General features: G+C 41.2%; 1 protein-coding gene across 2 annotated transcripts in view; it reads left to right on the forward strand.

The window, feature by feature from the left end:
- The window catches only part of mindy3 (MINDY lysine 48 deubiquitinase 3), a 90660-nt gene that overhangs the window by 51872 nt on the left and 21499 nt on the right, over positions 1–17289 (forward strand). For both annotated transcript variants that reach the window (XM_036558543.1, XM_036558542.1), the window contains exon 11: positions 13401–13473. In XM_036558543.1, coding sequence (XP_036414436.1) covers positions 13401–13473 — 73 coding nt within the window. The remainder of the gene's footprint in view (positions 1–13400; positions 13474–17289) is intronic.

Genomic DNA, 17289 nt, shown 5'->3' on the forward strand with positions numbered 1-17289 from the left:
AATAACTGCAGAAATCCGATTATGATTGGATTACTGAGTGCATGTAAATGCATTCAATATCAACACAATGTTATCAGCTTTTTAATTTATTTTTCATTTATCATTACAGGAGAAATACAGAAAAACAGCCCCTCTTAAACTTGGATGTTTTGTTCCTTTATTGTTTCTGCACCTTTCAGAAGTAGAGTTTTCAGGAGCAGTAAATCTCTTGCTAAGCCCTCGATAAAAGATTTTTTTAGAAGATATGAATAAGAACATGGTGTAGGTGCAAACATTTTTTGTCAGGCTACTATCTGCAGGTTTTTGTCTCCCAGCTAATCAATTAATTAAAGCCATAACGTACCAACTAAATTGTCATTAGTTGCAGCCGCAGCCTGTTGCTTTTCTCTGCTTATTCTTGCGAGCGAGTTGCAGTTAAAACTGTAGAACTCAGAACCCACCTGGTTAAGCCCAGTTATGCATTGTATGATTCAAGTTCAGCATATAACAGATCTGATTGGCTGAGCCATGTGGTAGAATGTGCCTGCTGCTCCAGGTTATTAAAGAGTAACTACACCCTAAGACCTTTGTTTTCATTAATAGCTGAAATGCACGGCTCTGTAATAATAAAATATCCCAGTCTTGTCTGAAATGTAAACACATCTTTCCAAACTGTAAAAATATAATTTTTATCGTGGTCAGTTACTCCTCCGCAGCGCCCCTCTGGTTCAACTCTGCTTTCTGCTACCAAAGAACGAAGATACGTCACAGTATGCAGATCAGTCAGCCAAGGTTACCGCCCCTGATGACGCCGTACTCGTGCCCAGAGCCATGTAGAGAGATGTCTGCTTGTGCTGCACTCATAAATATGAAACTGAACGAGCCTAGAATGATTTGAGAAAAACGGTTTCGGATGTTTTTTTTTTTTCATGTTTATCGTTTCATAACATTTGATATTTAGTGTACGAGTTAGTTATTATTGGTAATTCTTAGTTATTATATTTGTACGTACTGTAGTTTTTAGCCTTTTAGACTTAGCTAGCCTCATATTGATAACGTTCGACATATGATTAGGTAACCTGATGGACCGATTAAGTGGGGATTCTTGCAAGCCTCTATATATCTGCTGATAAGTGCCATGAACAGCTTGCAGATCATATGGATTTAGGGCCACTGCAGCAAATCCTGGATGATCGGTGAGGCAGTGTCCGACCCCAACCTGCCCACAGCTGTGAATAACCTGTTTGGTACCATACTCACTGTACCATAGTCACTGTCTCACTGTTACACTTCTGTGCTTGGAATCAAACAGGCAGCATGCTAAAAGCTAGGCTGTGAAGCTGGTAATGCTACAGAATGGCCAGCTGAAGCTAACTAGCTTAGGTTGGGTTAGCTTTTTTCTGCATTAACTTTTGACATACCTCGGCCACCGCTACTGCAAATGTTCTCCACAAGTGATTTGTGCAGTACCCACAACTGCACCTGTATAGGAGGAAATCGTACCTAATGGTAAAGGTATGTTTTTCATAGCTTGATGTCAAACTGAATGAAACTTAGAAAGTGCTCAAAGAAATCCACTTTATTTTTTCGGAGTTCAGTGCACATCGGAAATCAGCATTTGGCTCTGCTGAACAGATCATTAGAAGCGAGCGGTCAAAATCTTAGGGAATGTTCTACCATTCGCATGCCTCTCGCGCCCGCTGTTAATCATTTTCTGGTACTACATTAGCTCTTCAGCGGCCTGAGTCAGTGGCTCATACTGTTGAGGCTCGAGACGCACTGCCTGATCAGAAACACCTTCCCTCATCGAAAATCGTCAACCTCGGAGTTGCAAAAGTGCTGCTTGGTTCTGTCACTCTCCATATTTTCTGGTAGCTAATGAACGCTAGCTCTAAACACAGCAGCCCAGCCCACCCGGTTTCCCTCGCAGCCCCACCGCTAAACCCGAGCTGTGCCCCTCCCAGCGTGCCCCGCCCATTTTTGAGCATTTTTCAAAGTTGAGCCAGGGGTGGAGTTAGCTAAACATAGGGGGGTGTAGTTACTCTTTAAATCCCAATAAACCATGAAACATTTATTGTTTTTCATGGATTTATCTTTTATAGGGGCGGCACGGTGGCGCAGTGTTGTAGCGCTGTCGCCTCACAGCAAGAAGGGCCTGGGTTCGATTCCCGGCCGGGCGACCAGGGTCCTTTCTGTGTGGAGTTTGCCTGTTCTCCCCGTGTCTGCGTGGGTTTCCTCCGGGTACTCCGGTTTCCTCCCACAGTCCAAAAACGTGCAGTCAGGCCAATTGGACATGCTAAACTGCCCCTAGGTGTGTGAATGTGTATGTCTGTCCATCTGCCCTGCGATGGACTGGTGACCTGTCCAGGGTGTATCCTGCCTTCCGCGCAGTGACAGCTGGGATGGGCTCCAGCGCCCCACCGCGACCCAGAAGGATAAGCAGTTTAGATTATGTATGTATGTATGTATGTATATTTTATAGAAAACTATAGCTGTGTAGGTGCAGTTAACTTTAAGGTTTTTAAAGATGAAGCAAAGCGCAGAGTGGTCAGGAATGTTTCCACGGATGTTGATGTAGTCAGTCAAACTACGAAACGAACCAGAAAACTATACTAAGACCACCTCGGGACGTGGTTTGAGAGTGGTTTGTTTGTGGGTTTGTTTAGAGGGCTGTCAAAAACAAAAGAAACCATAAATCAGTGGTTTACTTGAGACAAGTAAAATGTTGAAACAGCCCCAGTTGCTCCCATCTGAGAGTTTTAATTTAGTTTTGAATGTTCTTTTTTCCCAGTTTTTCAGTACTTTACTGAAATTGTTACACCCTTAAATGCTGTAGTAAACAGGTAGTTCTTGTTAATGTTAGGCTCTATAACTAATATCATAATGTGGCATTACTTTGCTCTACTTTACTAGCAGTTCTGTCATTTTTCAGGCTAGATTTGTCACAGAATCAGATCTAACCCCCTGCCCCCACCCCCCGATATCCGATCCCACATTTTCTGCTGGTCAGAAACCAAACCTTTGGTGAACAAAGAAAATCCTTAGTTGGGGACAGCCCAAGAAACGCTCCTGATCCTGCCTCATTTCAAAGCCAGCTCATCCTTTTAGAACTTACATGGTGTACTAGGAGATAATGCCTTATCTGGATAATGCATAATGTCTCTGTGCAGGATTCAGTTTCTCCCTGCAGAGCACAAGGCTGAACGCTAGAACAGAGAGCCTCCCTTCACTTCGCTGCACTCGCGGCTCCACAGGTCTGTCTCCGTGCCTCTGTCTGGGTCGTCCTGCTCAGCAGAGCGAAGCGAAACCATCCTGCCCCAGGCCCCGGGGCCCTGCCTGTTAAACAGCACTAAAGCTTTAAAGAACAGCACTCTGTCATCCAGCCTTGTGTGTGCGTGCGTGTGATTAATGCTGACTCTGCAGAGTTGATTACAGGCCGGCAGTGTTGTTTTGGAGCCCCAGTGTAAACAGCGGTACAGCTGAATGTTGTTTTTGTCACCAGGGGACATTGTTTGGAACAGTTAGAAGCACATCTATACTGTCATTGCAGACCAAGAGTTCATGACAAGACAACAGTCATGTGTCACTCTTAAAGCAGAGGTAAGATGAAGGGAATTTCCAGAGAAGACATGTCAGGGTTGATGGCGTCCAGCATTTCTGGACACACCTTAACAAAATTCTTGATTTGTTGAGGTAAAGTAGATTTTATGTGGCACATTTTGGATATTTGGTGCACATACACTGATCAGGCATAACATTATGACCACCTCCTTGTTTCTACGCTCATTGTCCATTTTATCAGCTCCACTTACTATATAGGTGCACTTTGTAGTTCTACAGTTACAGACTGTAGTCCATCTGTTTCTCTGATACTTTGTTAGCCCCCTTTTACCCTGTTCTTCAGTGGTCAGGACCCCCATGGACCCTCACAGAGCAGGTACTATTTGGGTGGTGGATCATTCTCAGCACTGCAGTAACACTGACGTGGTGGTGGTGTGTTAGTGTGTGTCGTGCTGGTCTGAGGGGATCAGACACAGCAGTGCTGCTGGAGTGCATTAGTAGTAAGGTTAACTCCGATGATCCCTCGTGATTTGCGTTTTATTTAAAGTAACGAAAATAGGCACCGTTTTTATTTATTTATTTAAGACTTTTCGGTACTCAGTAATACCGAAATGCTTCAGTTAGTGCCATTTTGGTATCGAATTTCGATACCTGGCCCTACTGAAGACATTTATTAATTTCTGTGAAAACAGTCAGCAGGTAGACCTCAGCATTTCAGTCACAAAGAATATAAAAAATATAAAGTTAACATATTCAATGGGAACATGCACTGGATTTATTAACCATGTCTCAGAATCATATATGAGTTTCATACACTGTCAGAAATAAAGGTTCTGTTCAGGTACATTTTTTGTTCGTCAAGGTTCAAACAATGTAAATGTTCCCTCAAAGGTACAACAGTGGGTTTAAGTTCCAATTGTGAACCTTAAATAAGTTTTTCCAGGTTAAAATTTTTTTCTTACCTTTTTCCTAACCTGATATTTAAAACACAGAACAATAAAATAAAAGTCTGAGACGAGACGGGGTGTGTGGAGTCAGTACAACTTAGAAAATATAACTTCAATGGAATATAGTACAATTATGTTCCCTGACTAAAAGTACTGAGATGTACCCTTGAGGGGACCACCCCAGTGACGAGGGGTACTGACCCAGTGACAGTTTAGTCTCTTTATTTCTGAGAGTGTAGCACAGCCATGCATGCACACATTTAGGCCAGTTCCACTGAATTACTGAAGCTCTCTGGCTGATGTTGGCTGATAATCCAGGGAATTGTGCTCTCAAGGCCAGTGAAAAAGAATTAGAACCTGTAAAACATCACAGGTTTCAAAAACAAGTCCTTTTATAAGAGTTCATGGCAGATTTGACTGAGCTCCAAACTAATAAAAGTGCCCTGATGAAAAACCCGTTTTTTTTCCCCCACTATATCACAGAGATCCAAACCAGAGGTGGCGTTCGCCCGTTCGCACACACATTTCAGCAGAACATGAGGAAATGTAACTAGCCTGGTTGAACACTTTCCTCAGATCTGCATCTGACATTGGCTCTGTGTTGTATTAGTTTTTTATCGTACATGTATTCAGTTAATTATTATTTTTATTTATTCTCTCCTCTTCCTTTTTCCTCACTCTCTCTTGCTCTCTTTGTCTGTATGTCTCTCTTCTTTGCTCTCTCCATCTTTTTCTGTCATTTTCTCTCCTTTTCATCTTTATCTTTCATTCTTTCCCCTTCTTCTACCACTCTCTTCTCTGTCTGTATATCTGTCTCTCTCCTGCTACATTTTTCTTTCTTTCTCTCTCCCTCCCTCTTTCTTCCCCCTTTTTCTCTCTCTTTGCTTTCTTCTTTCTCTCACCCTTTCTCCTTTTCCTCTTTCTCCCTTCATCTCTTCCTCTCTCCCTCTTTTTCTTTCATTTTCTCTCTTTCTTCCTTTCTCTTTGCCTGTATGTTTGTCTCTCTCCTCTCTCTCTTTCTGTCTCACCACCTTCCTTTTTGCCCCTCTCTCTTACTGCCTCTCTCCCCTTCTTTCTTTTTCTCTGTCTCTTCTTTGTGTCTGTGTCTCTACTGCTGACTCCATCCCCTCATCTCTCTCTCTCTCTCTCTATTTTTCATTTCTCTATCTCTGTCTCTCTCTCTATCTCTATTTTTCATTTCTCTATCTGTCTCTCTCTCTCTCTCTCTCTTCCTCTCTCTCTTTCTCTTTATCTTTCTCTCTCTACCTCCTTTTTCCTCTTTCTCCCTCCCTATCTTCCTCTTTTCCTCTTTTTTCTTTTCTGCCACCCTCTCTTTCTCCTTTTTCCTCTTTCTCCCTCCCTATCTTCCTCTTTTCCTCCTTTTTTCTCCTGCTTTCTCTCTTTCTGCCTCTCTCCTTTCCTCTCTCTTTCACCCCTCTCTCTTATTGTCTCTGTCCCCTTCTTTCTTTCTCTCTCTCTGTCTCTTCTTTGTGTCTGCCTCTCTCTTGCTGACTCCACCCCCTCCTCTTTTTCGCTCTGTCATTTTTCCTTTCTGTCTCTCTCCCAGTCTTTCTCTCTCTCTCTCTCTCTCTCTCTCTCTCTCCCTCTCCCTCCCCGCTCCTGTTTCTTTCCCCTTGCCTCTCCTATCTTCTTTCTCCCATACTCTCTCTTTTTTTTTTCCTCTTTCTCCGTTTTTCTCTTTCAGTTTCTCTTTCATCTCTCTCTCTCTTTGCCTGTAAGCCCTTTCTGTTTCTCTCTCTGTCTCTCTCCATCTCTCTCCTTTCCTCTCTTTTGCCCCCTCTCTCTTATTCTCCCCTTCTATCTTTTTTCTGTCTGTCTCTTCTTGCTCTCTATGTCTGTTTCTCTCCTGCTGACTCCTTCCCCTTCTCTTTTTCTCTCTCTCTCATTTTTCTCTCTCTCTTTCTTGTCTCCCCCCCCCCACTCTCTCTTCTCTGTATGTGCATTTATAAATTGCTTGATTTATGTGGCAGTTAAAACTAACAAATCTTTTCATTACTTGAAGAATGAGAGGTCATTTCTGCAGCTGGCCTCAGGCGAGGCGTTCATTTATTTCATTTTAAGTGCCAGCCGTTCTGCTGAGTACAGTCGTTCGTGTGTCGTTGGAGGGGGTGTCCTTTGGAGAACATCTTCCAGCTGGACCCCTCTCTCCTCTTTTCCTTTCATTTATTTTCCCCTTCTTTTTTGCTCTTCTCTTACCTCTCTTCTCCTCCTCTCTCCTCCTCTCCTCTTCTCCTCTGCCCTCATGTCCTTGGTTATCGGTGAGTTGTGTATTTTCTTTATGAAACATTAGCAGCTGCTTGTAAGTGTTGCGCTGAACCCATGCTGTGAGAGTACACAGGCAGTGTTTACTTTCATTCTTCTGTGTGTGTGTGTGTGTGTGTGTGTGTGTGTGTGTGGTGTGTGTGTGTGTGTGTGCGCTTACACTGCTTATAGGCATTTTACATCAACTTATAGTGAGGACAGCTCACCCGCACATTCAGTCAGCCAAGATGTGTTTGGTCGAAAGTTTGCTTCTCTTGTTTTGCACCAGGACTACGAGGCTAATGTAGCTGACAAGTAATAGAAACTCAAATCCCATCAGTTAGCATCATGAAAACTGCATGCCTAAATCTTTACACACTCAAGCAACCTCAAGTAGTCTTTTTTATCTGGATTCTGACAGTGTATGACATGCTGTTAACTAGGGTTGCACGGTAAGTCATATTTTTTTCGTTATTGTGATATGAGTTTTGCAGTGAGTACATCATTAAGAGCTGCAGTGACAGCATGGATCAGTTTACCTCACGTGTACCACCACAGCGACATAATTAGATTGGCATTAGAAGCCTAGTGAGGGATCTCTTTTAAGGCTCTCCCGCCTATAGAGCAAATAATATATAATATATTGTATGTTGTAAAATTACAATATAAATGTGCACAGCTCAAAAACTACTAGCCTATAAAGCCGGGGTTACACTACACAGCGTTTATCCCGATTTTAACATCAATGCTCAGTCTGGCCGAGTCTGTGCTGGTTGGCTCTAGTCTGCAGATGTTTAGGTCAGTCGGAATCGACAGTCGTGTTTGAGGGGCGAAGACTCAGATTTCTTTCCTCCCCATCTCGTTACAGACCAATCGGAGTTTATCAAACATGTTTACGTTTTTTTTGACCCAACTCTGAGAGTAATCTAGTGTAAACTGGTCAACGACGCAATCTGACCGGATTCCTGCAACAACCAATGAAAACTGAGAGCGCGAAAAGAAGAAAATACAGCAAGTGAACAAAGAAAAATGGCCAAAAGTCTCACATGTGTGGAGCGAAGTTTTTAATGAGGTGAGTTCAAGGCACAAGCACAATCGAGTTTATGTACCTTTAAAATTAATAGTCTAATAGAGTGGACAGTGAGTGGACACAGTGTCACTGCAGTGCTGAGAATGATCCACCACCCAAATAGTACCTGCTCTGTGAGGGTCCATGGGGGTCCTGACCACTGAAGAACAGGGTAAAAGGGGGTTAAAGTGTGCAGAGAAACAGATGGACTACAGTCTGTAATTATAGAACTAATATATGTATGTGTGTGTGTGTGTGTGTGTGTGTTTGTTTGTTTTTGTAGTTTTTATGGAAAAAGGTTAATTCCTGAAGTCAGCTAGCAAACCTGTGTGTCTTTAGAAAGCAGTGTCCAGACTCTGTTACAGACATACTGTTACAGGTATAACAGGATACCTGAAAAAGAGTAGCATTTACTTAAAGAACAGCAGTTTGTTCAGAGATTTTGCAGCAGTCTCCCTTAAAATCTCCTAATTCTTCCATGTTTATATTCAAAACACGCTTTTATGCATCAATTCCTAGATTCTGTTTTCTCTGCATTGTATGAATCATAGGGCCCTCAACAAAGTACTATTTTGTGATTTATGTTGCTGCATATTGTCAATGCAATTTCCCTTCCAGTACATAAAAAAATATGTGAATCAGTATTGTGACATGAGTGAATACCACTCATTAAAACACCTCCAGAAACACTTACTTGGTGCTGTGATTAGTCAGGAGGCTCACAACAACCAGTAAAACAAAACATGATTAGTTTGAGAGCTCATTTGCATATTGCAGCCTTCTGCGACATCTGTTTTGCAAAGGATAATCACATTAATGATTAAGAAATAAATTTAGTTGCAGTTAACAACTGAAGAATCTCAGTTGAATACTTGAAGATACGTCTTTGTGAAAATACACTGTTTTTAGCATCATCAGGAGTGTGAGATAGCTGGGGGTCTCAGTGAAGACCTGTCGAGCTGTATATTTAGGTCTCGTAGCTCCAGGTTAAATCATTATGGGTCATGACTGTTATGCCTGGAGTTCAGCACAACTGTGATTATACTCCACAGATTCCTTCTCCCTCTAATGTCATTGTCTGACCTGTAATACATATGTGCTCACTCATGTGTACACTCACACAAACACAAAGGAAGTGCTTCATGTCCTCAGGCAACATGTTGCTATGGGACAGTGACCCGCTGTAATTATCAACATGAACACAAACACACTTTGAGTAATTTAATTTGTATTAATCAGATACGTACATGTTCCGAGAGTGTTTGAATTAGATTGTGTGTGTTTTTTCAGGCTTGATTGCTTGTGTGAGTTTATTTGAAGGGAAAGCAGCCTTGTTATTTTGTTGTGAGATAAGGTGCCGATGACCACAAATCACAAACACACATACTGTACATGCATGAACTCCATATGTTCCCACTGTTGATTTCATGCTCAAAGAAACATGCAGAATCTGGCTGTGATAGTTCTGTCCTTGCACACACGCAGGGATCGTTCACACAAATCCACTCACATACACTCTGTAGGCCAAAGTATGTGGACACGTGACAATCACACCAATTCTTGCGTTTCACGTGACGTCACACTGTATAGTCGCTGCCATTCTGAGGACCGAATCGGGGAGCGACCTCGCTGCGTGATGCCCTTAATTTGCTGTGCTGTGTGAATGATTCACCTGCAAGACACGACAGAAGCAGAGAATGACGAGACACACAGACCTTTAATCCAGTGTTTTCAGACTCCAGGTTTGGAGCCCCTGAACTGAATAGTTTAGTGTTTCTCTCTGCTGTTCACCTCGTTCAGCTCAAGAAGGGATTAATTAGCTAATAATATCAGGTAAAAAAAAAGCACATCAGATAAACATAAATGTCAGGAAAACAGAAATTTGGTAGTTTTTCGCCAGTTTAAGTGGGATCAGGAGTTCAGGGGGAAACTGTATAAGTATCACAGACTATTTTATTGACTTTATCGAGGTAACGTTTTCTCTCTTCCAGAGTAAGGAGAGTTTTTTAGTCATCTTTCACCTTTAGTTGCGTTCGTGCGGAGCAGCAAAGCCAGAAACTCGGTCCCAAATATGGCGGCCACAACAGAAACATCATGTGACTGAAACCGTAGGATATGAACTTTTTGGAAGTTGTGTGGGCACAAGATTTTGGAGAGTGTCTGAGGGGATATTGTGGCCGTTCAGTCAAAAGAGCATTTGTGAGGTCAGGAGCTGATGTTGGACTAGAAGGCCTGGTTCGCAATCAGTTTCATTTCATCCAAAGATGTTCACTGGGGTTGAGATCAGAGATTTGTACAGGCCACTGGAGTTCCTCCACACCAAACCATGTCTTTATGGACCCTGCTTTGTGTACTGGGGCACAGCCATGCTGGAACTGGAAAAAGCATCAACATTACCATTCCCTTTAACTAAGGCCTGGACCAAACCCTGAGAATCAGCCCCAGACTATCCCTCTGCCACCAAACTTTACCGTTGGCATTATGCATTTTGATAGGTAGCATTCACCTGACATCTGATGAGCCCAGATTCGTCCATCAGACAGCCAGATAGTGAAGCGTGATTCACCATTTTAGAGAGGTTTTTGACTCTTCCAGAGTCCAGTGACCATGAGCTTTACGCTACTCCAGCCGATGCTCGGCATTGCACAGTGATCTTAGGTTTGTGTGCATCTTCTCAGCCATGGAAACCCATTTCACGAAGCACCTGATGCACAGTTATTGTGCTGAGTTTTCTTTCTGGAGGCACTTTTGTAATGATTGAGTGAGTAACAGAGAATAGGCGTACATGCATAGTGGCCCCACTCTTTGAGTTTGTGTGGTCTACCACTTTGAGGCTGAGCTGTTGTTCCTTCTAGATGCTTCCGTTTCACAATAGTAGCACTTACGGTTGTCTAGGGCAGATCTAGCAGGGCAGAAATTCCACAAACTGACTTGTGGCCGAGGTGCCGTCCTATGACAGTGCCACAATTAAAGTCACTGAACTCCTCAGTAAGACAGATTTTACTGCCAGTGTTCGTCTATGGAGATTGCATGGCTATGTGCTTGATTTTATACTTATGAGCAAAAAATGTGGTTAAAACACCTGTCATTAGTAAGGATGTCTGCATATTTTTGACCATCTTTTTTTTTCCTTAACTGGCAGTGCTCAAGCCTCTGTCTTCCTGGATCCTAATTTATACAAAATGTAATCACAGTTTTAATTGCTCTCACAAAATAAGAAAAATCACAATAAGGTATTTTTCCCCAAATCGGTCAGCCTGACATGGAAGTAAAGTATTGAATGGTGTGATGTACTTTTTTCCAGCAAGTACTAAGTAATGTAATCAAGTTAGTAATTTGTAATAGATTACTTTTTAAAAAAAAAGCCTCAGCTCTGGTTGTAGTTCTGAATGGGATTCATTCCTTTTTCACTCCAATATCCAAAACAGCTTTTTCTGTTGTTATCAACTTGATACCTAAAGGCTGGTGTTGATGTGATCCACACAAAGGCCGTGTTTATTTGTTTCAGTTCATGTTGACACATTTGTGTTAAGGCTTTTTGAAAGCAGTGGCTTTAACAACAAACTCCTGTTGGGAAGCTGAGTTGAAGTGAAATGACACCCTTTGCAGCGTACAGAATTACACAGCATGTGTTGACCAAGTCACCGTGGAATTTCCTGTGTTTACTGCTGCATCACTGTGTAAGAATGATGATTATTTCACCATGCCATGTAGTGGACATTTGCTGTGTCTATAAACAGTTTTACTATAAAGTTTTACCGTTTTAATATAATTTACTATAAATTTTGCCATTATTTTGCATTCTCAAGGGTGATTCACACCGAAAGCACTTCTGAAACGTTTTTAGTAGTCTGTCTGACGGATCAGATAATCTTCCTATTTGATCAGTGTTTAAGGTGCTAGAGGTGCACCTTACATCGTTTGCTTATGCGCAGAGTCTGTTCTTTTCCACTTGCTCTTTTAAGTGAAGTGTAAATTCCATAAAGACCCAGTCAAATCACACACACTCACTTTCTATAGCAAAAACATAGTGGAATATGTTATAATACATTATTATTAATTATAAACAATATTGATCTAGCAAAGTATTTCTGCATTTGATCTGTATTTTTTTCTATTTGAATACACAGTTAATATTAGGGGCTTTTGTAATCAAAATATTTCAACATGCGCAACATTGAACATAAAGATTAGATTAACGGAAATTTGTTTTTTTTAAGATTAAGTGACCCTTATTAGTCCCACAACAGGGAAATTTCACCTCCGCAATCTAACCCATCCGTACAGTGAAGCACCACATACACACTAGTGAAGACACACACTAGGGGGCAGTGAGCACACTTGCCCAGGGTGGTGGGCAGCCCTAACCGCATCGCCCGGGGAGCGGTTGGGGGTTAGGTGCCTTGCTCAAGGGCACCTCAGTCACACATCGTTGGCGCAGAGGATCGAGCCGGCGACCTTCTGGTCACAGGGCTGGTTCCCTAACATCCAGCCCATGACTGCCCCCCCCCAGTTTTGTACTCAGTAATCATAGAATGATTCTGAACCCCATTTTTTTATACTAGCCACAAGAGAGGCAAACAATCGACAAAACTGCTTCATTCACCATTGTTGCAGGGCTTGTGTTAATACTTACCTTATTTAAAATAATTTATTTAAGTATTTAAAATACATGATTAATATTTTATTAACCTTTTTAGTTAGATCTTGTTGGCCTGGTAGTTGCAGAGCAGCCGCTATGCTGTACTAATAGTGTGGAGTCTACATGGTTGCCCTGCACACTCCGACACCAGCCACAGTTAAAACAGGATTGTGATTTTGTTGCAGTCACTCAAGCTGCTGTTTATGTTGTTATTACCTTTCAAGCATGCTGTTCCGTAATTTAATTAGAAAAGAAAAGGAGAAAATACAGCAGATACTCCTTCCTGTAGCAGTTACATGACGGAGCTCAATCACAAATAACAACTTCTGAAAAATTCTTTGTTCATGACTTTAACTCAGCGGTCTTAACACTTACTGACATTTCTTATCCATTGCTTAATTAGAGTGTTCATGACCAATGATGAGGTTCTAGCACGGCACAGGATCATGCACGGTGCACACCAGCTAGAACTGAGCGAAGCAGATGGTTGACCCAAGCATACAGCTAGCTAATAAGCAGTCCTGTGGGCAGTTTGAACAGTACTCTCAGCTGCATTGTGAGCGTATATGTTGCACTGTGATTGCACTTCTCCTGTTAGACAACAGCAAGAGACACTGACACCATAGTTGATTGTTGTTTAACATGTTTAACTGTCAATCTGTCCCTTGACTGCAGTCATGAGATTTTAATTTTTAAATGGAGCATAGCATACTTCTTTTTGTCAGAGGGCAGCAGGACGACCCTTTCTATAAACTGTTATTAATCATAATGATAAAACCAGTATAGCATGGTAGAACGGTTCACTCACCAGCTGACCAGCTGGTTGTTTTTTAATGAGTTTTGCAGATTCAGTGACAAATATCTCTCTCTCTCTCTCTCTCTCTCTCTCTCTCTCTCTCTCTCTCTCTCTCTCTCTCTCTCTCTTTCTCTTTCTCTGTAGGAGATGTCCCTGGTGGCCCCTGAGTCGCCATCAGAACAGGCCAGGAGAGTCTTCCAGACGTTTGACCCAGAAGGTAAACCTTTACAAAGCCAGCCAATAAGAATTATCTTTCCATTCATTTGTGTTCTAGGTAGTATAAAAATGAGGGCCATCACTGGATGTTATAAAATGAATAGTTGTGGTTTTCATTTTCATAGCTGCGGTTTCCTGTTAAAATGTGTAAATAGTTTGAAATACACATGACTTGAATTGTGTATTATTGTGCCAAGTTATAAAAACCATTGTGCTGTTAATGGAGTAATGTTTTGACTGGTGTGTTGCTTGGCAGTCATGGCCTAACGTTAACAACTCCAGTCACTTAGCTGAGTAATGGTGTCTTGAGATCGTTGTGTTCATTGAACTGGGTGAAATCTTGGCAGTAGTCGGCTCCAAACAGCTCCAAAATACGATTAAACACACAGCTGCTGTATCACACAACCTTGCATCTCCATTTTAGCCATTTTTTGTGACATAATTTGAAAATGCCTTTTACATTGTGTGTAAATTTCAAGAAGAATGGACCAAAAAAAAAGATCCAAAATTACTTGGAAAAAAGTCTGGTTCTATTGACTTACATTAAAAGTAGGTTTTTTCCTTTCCTTTCCTTTTTTCCTTTCTTCTGTAAAGTTACCATTTTGAAGATACAAGGTTTTCTTCCAACAACAGCGATATCAATGTTCAAGGTGCAGTGTAGCTGCAAAACTGTATGTTTTTGTGCCACTTTTGTTTGTTTGTTTTTTGTTTTTCATTTCTCAGTTTTTGCCACAGGAATATATTTTGTACATGAGTCAAAAATGGAGGAGCTGTTGGCCATTCATGCTGATGTCACATCCTGTTTAACTGGGCTTTCATTGCTATTGTGAACACATACATCCCAGTAAAATACTGAAGGTATATATATGGAGGGGAAAAAAACTGTAACAGCCTGAGGCCGGCTCCTCACAGGAAAGAGCGCCTCATGGGTTTATTTGCTCTGCTGCTTATCAGAGAGAGAGGAGAGCCTACACTCAGAGTGTTTATTTCTGCATTACTGTGTAAGAGAGGGGGGACGAGGGGGAAGCATGAAGATGGAAAAGACATTAGAAACGAAAAATCTTATGCTTTTATGATCATATTGTGAGATTGTTATTGTGAGACACAGAAGATCAGTTGTAGATAGATTACAGGCTTAAATCTGTGTGAGATTGCAAATGATTATTGTACAAATTTGAGTTAAAACCTTTATCTCCCCTACAGGATCAACTTAAACTCTGCCATCCTCCTGCTTATAGAACTGCACACACACAAATGGACACTACCATTCAAAAGAATTTCTATTCAGTTTGGAATCACCTTTTTCTCTAATATAAAAACTGTTGCAGTGTAGAAGATTATTCTGTTATAACTACTCTGCAGCTTTATAGATTCCAACAAATTAATAGGAAGCAGAAAAAAAAAAATACAAATTTCCATGTCGGGATGATGAGCAGAGCTGTAGGTTATTCTGAAATGTAAAACTGAGAATAGACTAATAATAAAATTAATGTCACGTATTTGAAAATTGGATATTAAATTTCAAGTTAGATAACTCATTAAAGAAATTCTGTGGTTGTATAATTTGTCATTTAATAATGTTTAGCTTTTCCCATAAAACTTAAAATGGGCTCCTGAGTGGCGCAAACCATCTAAGCGTTGGCCACATGATCAGTAGATCATGAGTTCAATCCCTGGTGATGCTACAGCCATCTGTGGCCGGGAGTCCAAGAGAGCATAATTGGCCTCGCTCTCTCTGGGTGGATAGGACGGCCCCCCCTTCTCCCCCCATCGCTCAGCGCGATGCTAGTCAATGCAGGTGTCTGTTAGCTGACGTAACAGAACTGACGATCGCTGTTCTCCTCCAAGCGTGTTCGGCTGTCCAATGACATTAAGTTTGAAAAGAGGAAGGAGGAAGCCTGTGCTAGCCTTCACCCTCCTAAATAAGTTATTATTGAATTAAAAAAGAACTATTATTAATTTGACAAGGGGTACCAAAATTTATATTCACACAATCCCAAAAAGAACCACACACAATTTAGTTCAGTCACCTCTCTTTTTGGTTGGTGTAAGTACAGTGTTGCTGTTTTCTTTCATAAAACCAATAAAACACACAATAGTCCATTTTCAGAGCTAAATGTGGCTAGTTTTACAAATGTCCTACGTAGTTGCTGAGGTTTTGCTAGGCTGTTGGTATGTTTTCCCAGGTAGCTGCTAAGATGCTACTGTGTGTGTGTGTGTGTGTGTGTGTGTGTGTGTGTGTGTCACTGCTGTCGGAAAGAATCCACGTATCTCCATTTTTGTTGTTTTTCAGTTTTTGACAGAATTCGAAAATGCCGGTTACCCTTTACATTGTGTGTAAATTTCGTGATGAATGAACTAAAAGAAAAGACCCAAAATGACTTGGAAAGACGTCTGGTTCCATTGACTTGCATTAAAAGTAAAGTAGGTTTTTTCCTTCTCCTGTAAAGTTACCATTTTGTAGATACAAGGTTTTCTTCCGACAACAGGGATATAAGGCTTGTATGTATGTGAGTCTGTATGTAATGTCTGTGAAGGGCAGTGTGAGAGATGTTCTTTATGGCATCATTTGTGGCAGTTCATGTCCTACTGGAGGAAAATCCCATTTGAACAAATGTTGTTTAAAAAACTGTACGTGCAGTTAGTCCCAAAGCTGCAAACGCAGCATTACTGTATTGACTCCACAACCCTGCAGAGTTTTGTAATTCTAGCACAAAAACTGTGATTTGTAAAAACAGTACAACATAAACCTATAATAATAGAATGAAGAACAGTTAGTTGACTTAATTAGCTCTCCTGCAGATTATTAGAGGGAAAACTGACTGAACAACTGCTTTCAATGACAGTCCTTGATGGAAAACTCTGCACGTCTTAGTCTCCTCTGTTAGTGAGTCTCTTGTGGGGTGTGTTTTGTGTCTGTGTGTGTGTTTGCCTCCCGTAGGTATCTGCTTTTGTGATTTTAGTAAGCAGGAGTAATATTTTCTCTACTTTTCCTCTTTATTTATTGCTCACTATATGAAAGTCTTCATCCTGGAGCCCCCCCGAGGAGAGGGAATATAGAGGAGCTAAAAAGGGAAAAAATATATCAGGAGAGGGAGGAAAATCCCTGTAGCCTACCTATAAAAGCATCTGGCTTCTTAAACATGCACTGTTTAAACCAAGGCAGTCCTGTGTCTCTTCCTTATCGGGAAGAGTTGTGTACATGCATGTGTGCATATTAAGAAAACACAAGGATGCTGAGATTAAGAGACTAAAACGTTATGAGATTTTAATCTGTTCCACACTCTGTGTGTACACAAGCTTGTGAGCCCGAAACGCAGACTGTTTTTAGAATCTCAGTGACTTCTCAAAGACTGACTGTTCCTCTAAGAGTTCAGCGTAATTTCTAACATAGTAAACAACATTCTTGCGTTTCTGTTTTATCAGAACAATGTGGCTTCATTTCTCACACTCAGACTCATAAACAGAAAACAGGACAGAAAAGCTCTACTATAGCACATACAGTACTTTGCTAAAGTAAGAGACCACCCTTAATTTACTTCATTTGCAGTCAACAGGACAGAAAAGCTCTACTATAGCACATACAGTACTTTGCTAAAGTAAGAGACCACCCTTAATTTACTTCATTTGCAGTCAAAGTGGCCATAAAGTTGACATTATTCATTTGTTTATGTTGAGGGGAAAATAAAAAACAGAAAACATACCGTGGGGTCCAAATGTCTGAGACCACAGTGAAAATTGGGGATATTTTTTCTTCTAAACTGAAAATAACAGAAAGGTTTAGAGTGGTAAATGTGTAAAAAAAATAAATAAATAA

Source organism: Colossoma macropomum, unplaced genomic scaffold (genome assembly GCF_904425465.1).
Source record: "Colossoma macropomum unplaced genomic scaffold, Colossoma_macropomum, whole genome shotgun sequence".
NCBI classification, from domain to species: Eukaryota; Metazoa; Chordata; class Actinopteri; order Characiformes; family Serrasalmidae; genus Colossoma; species Colossoma macropomum.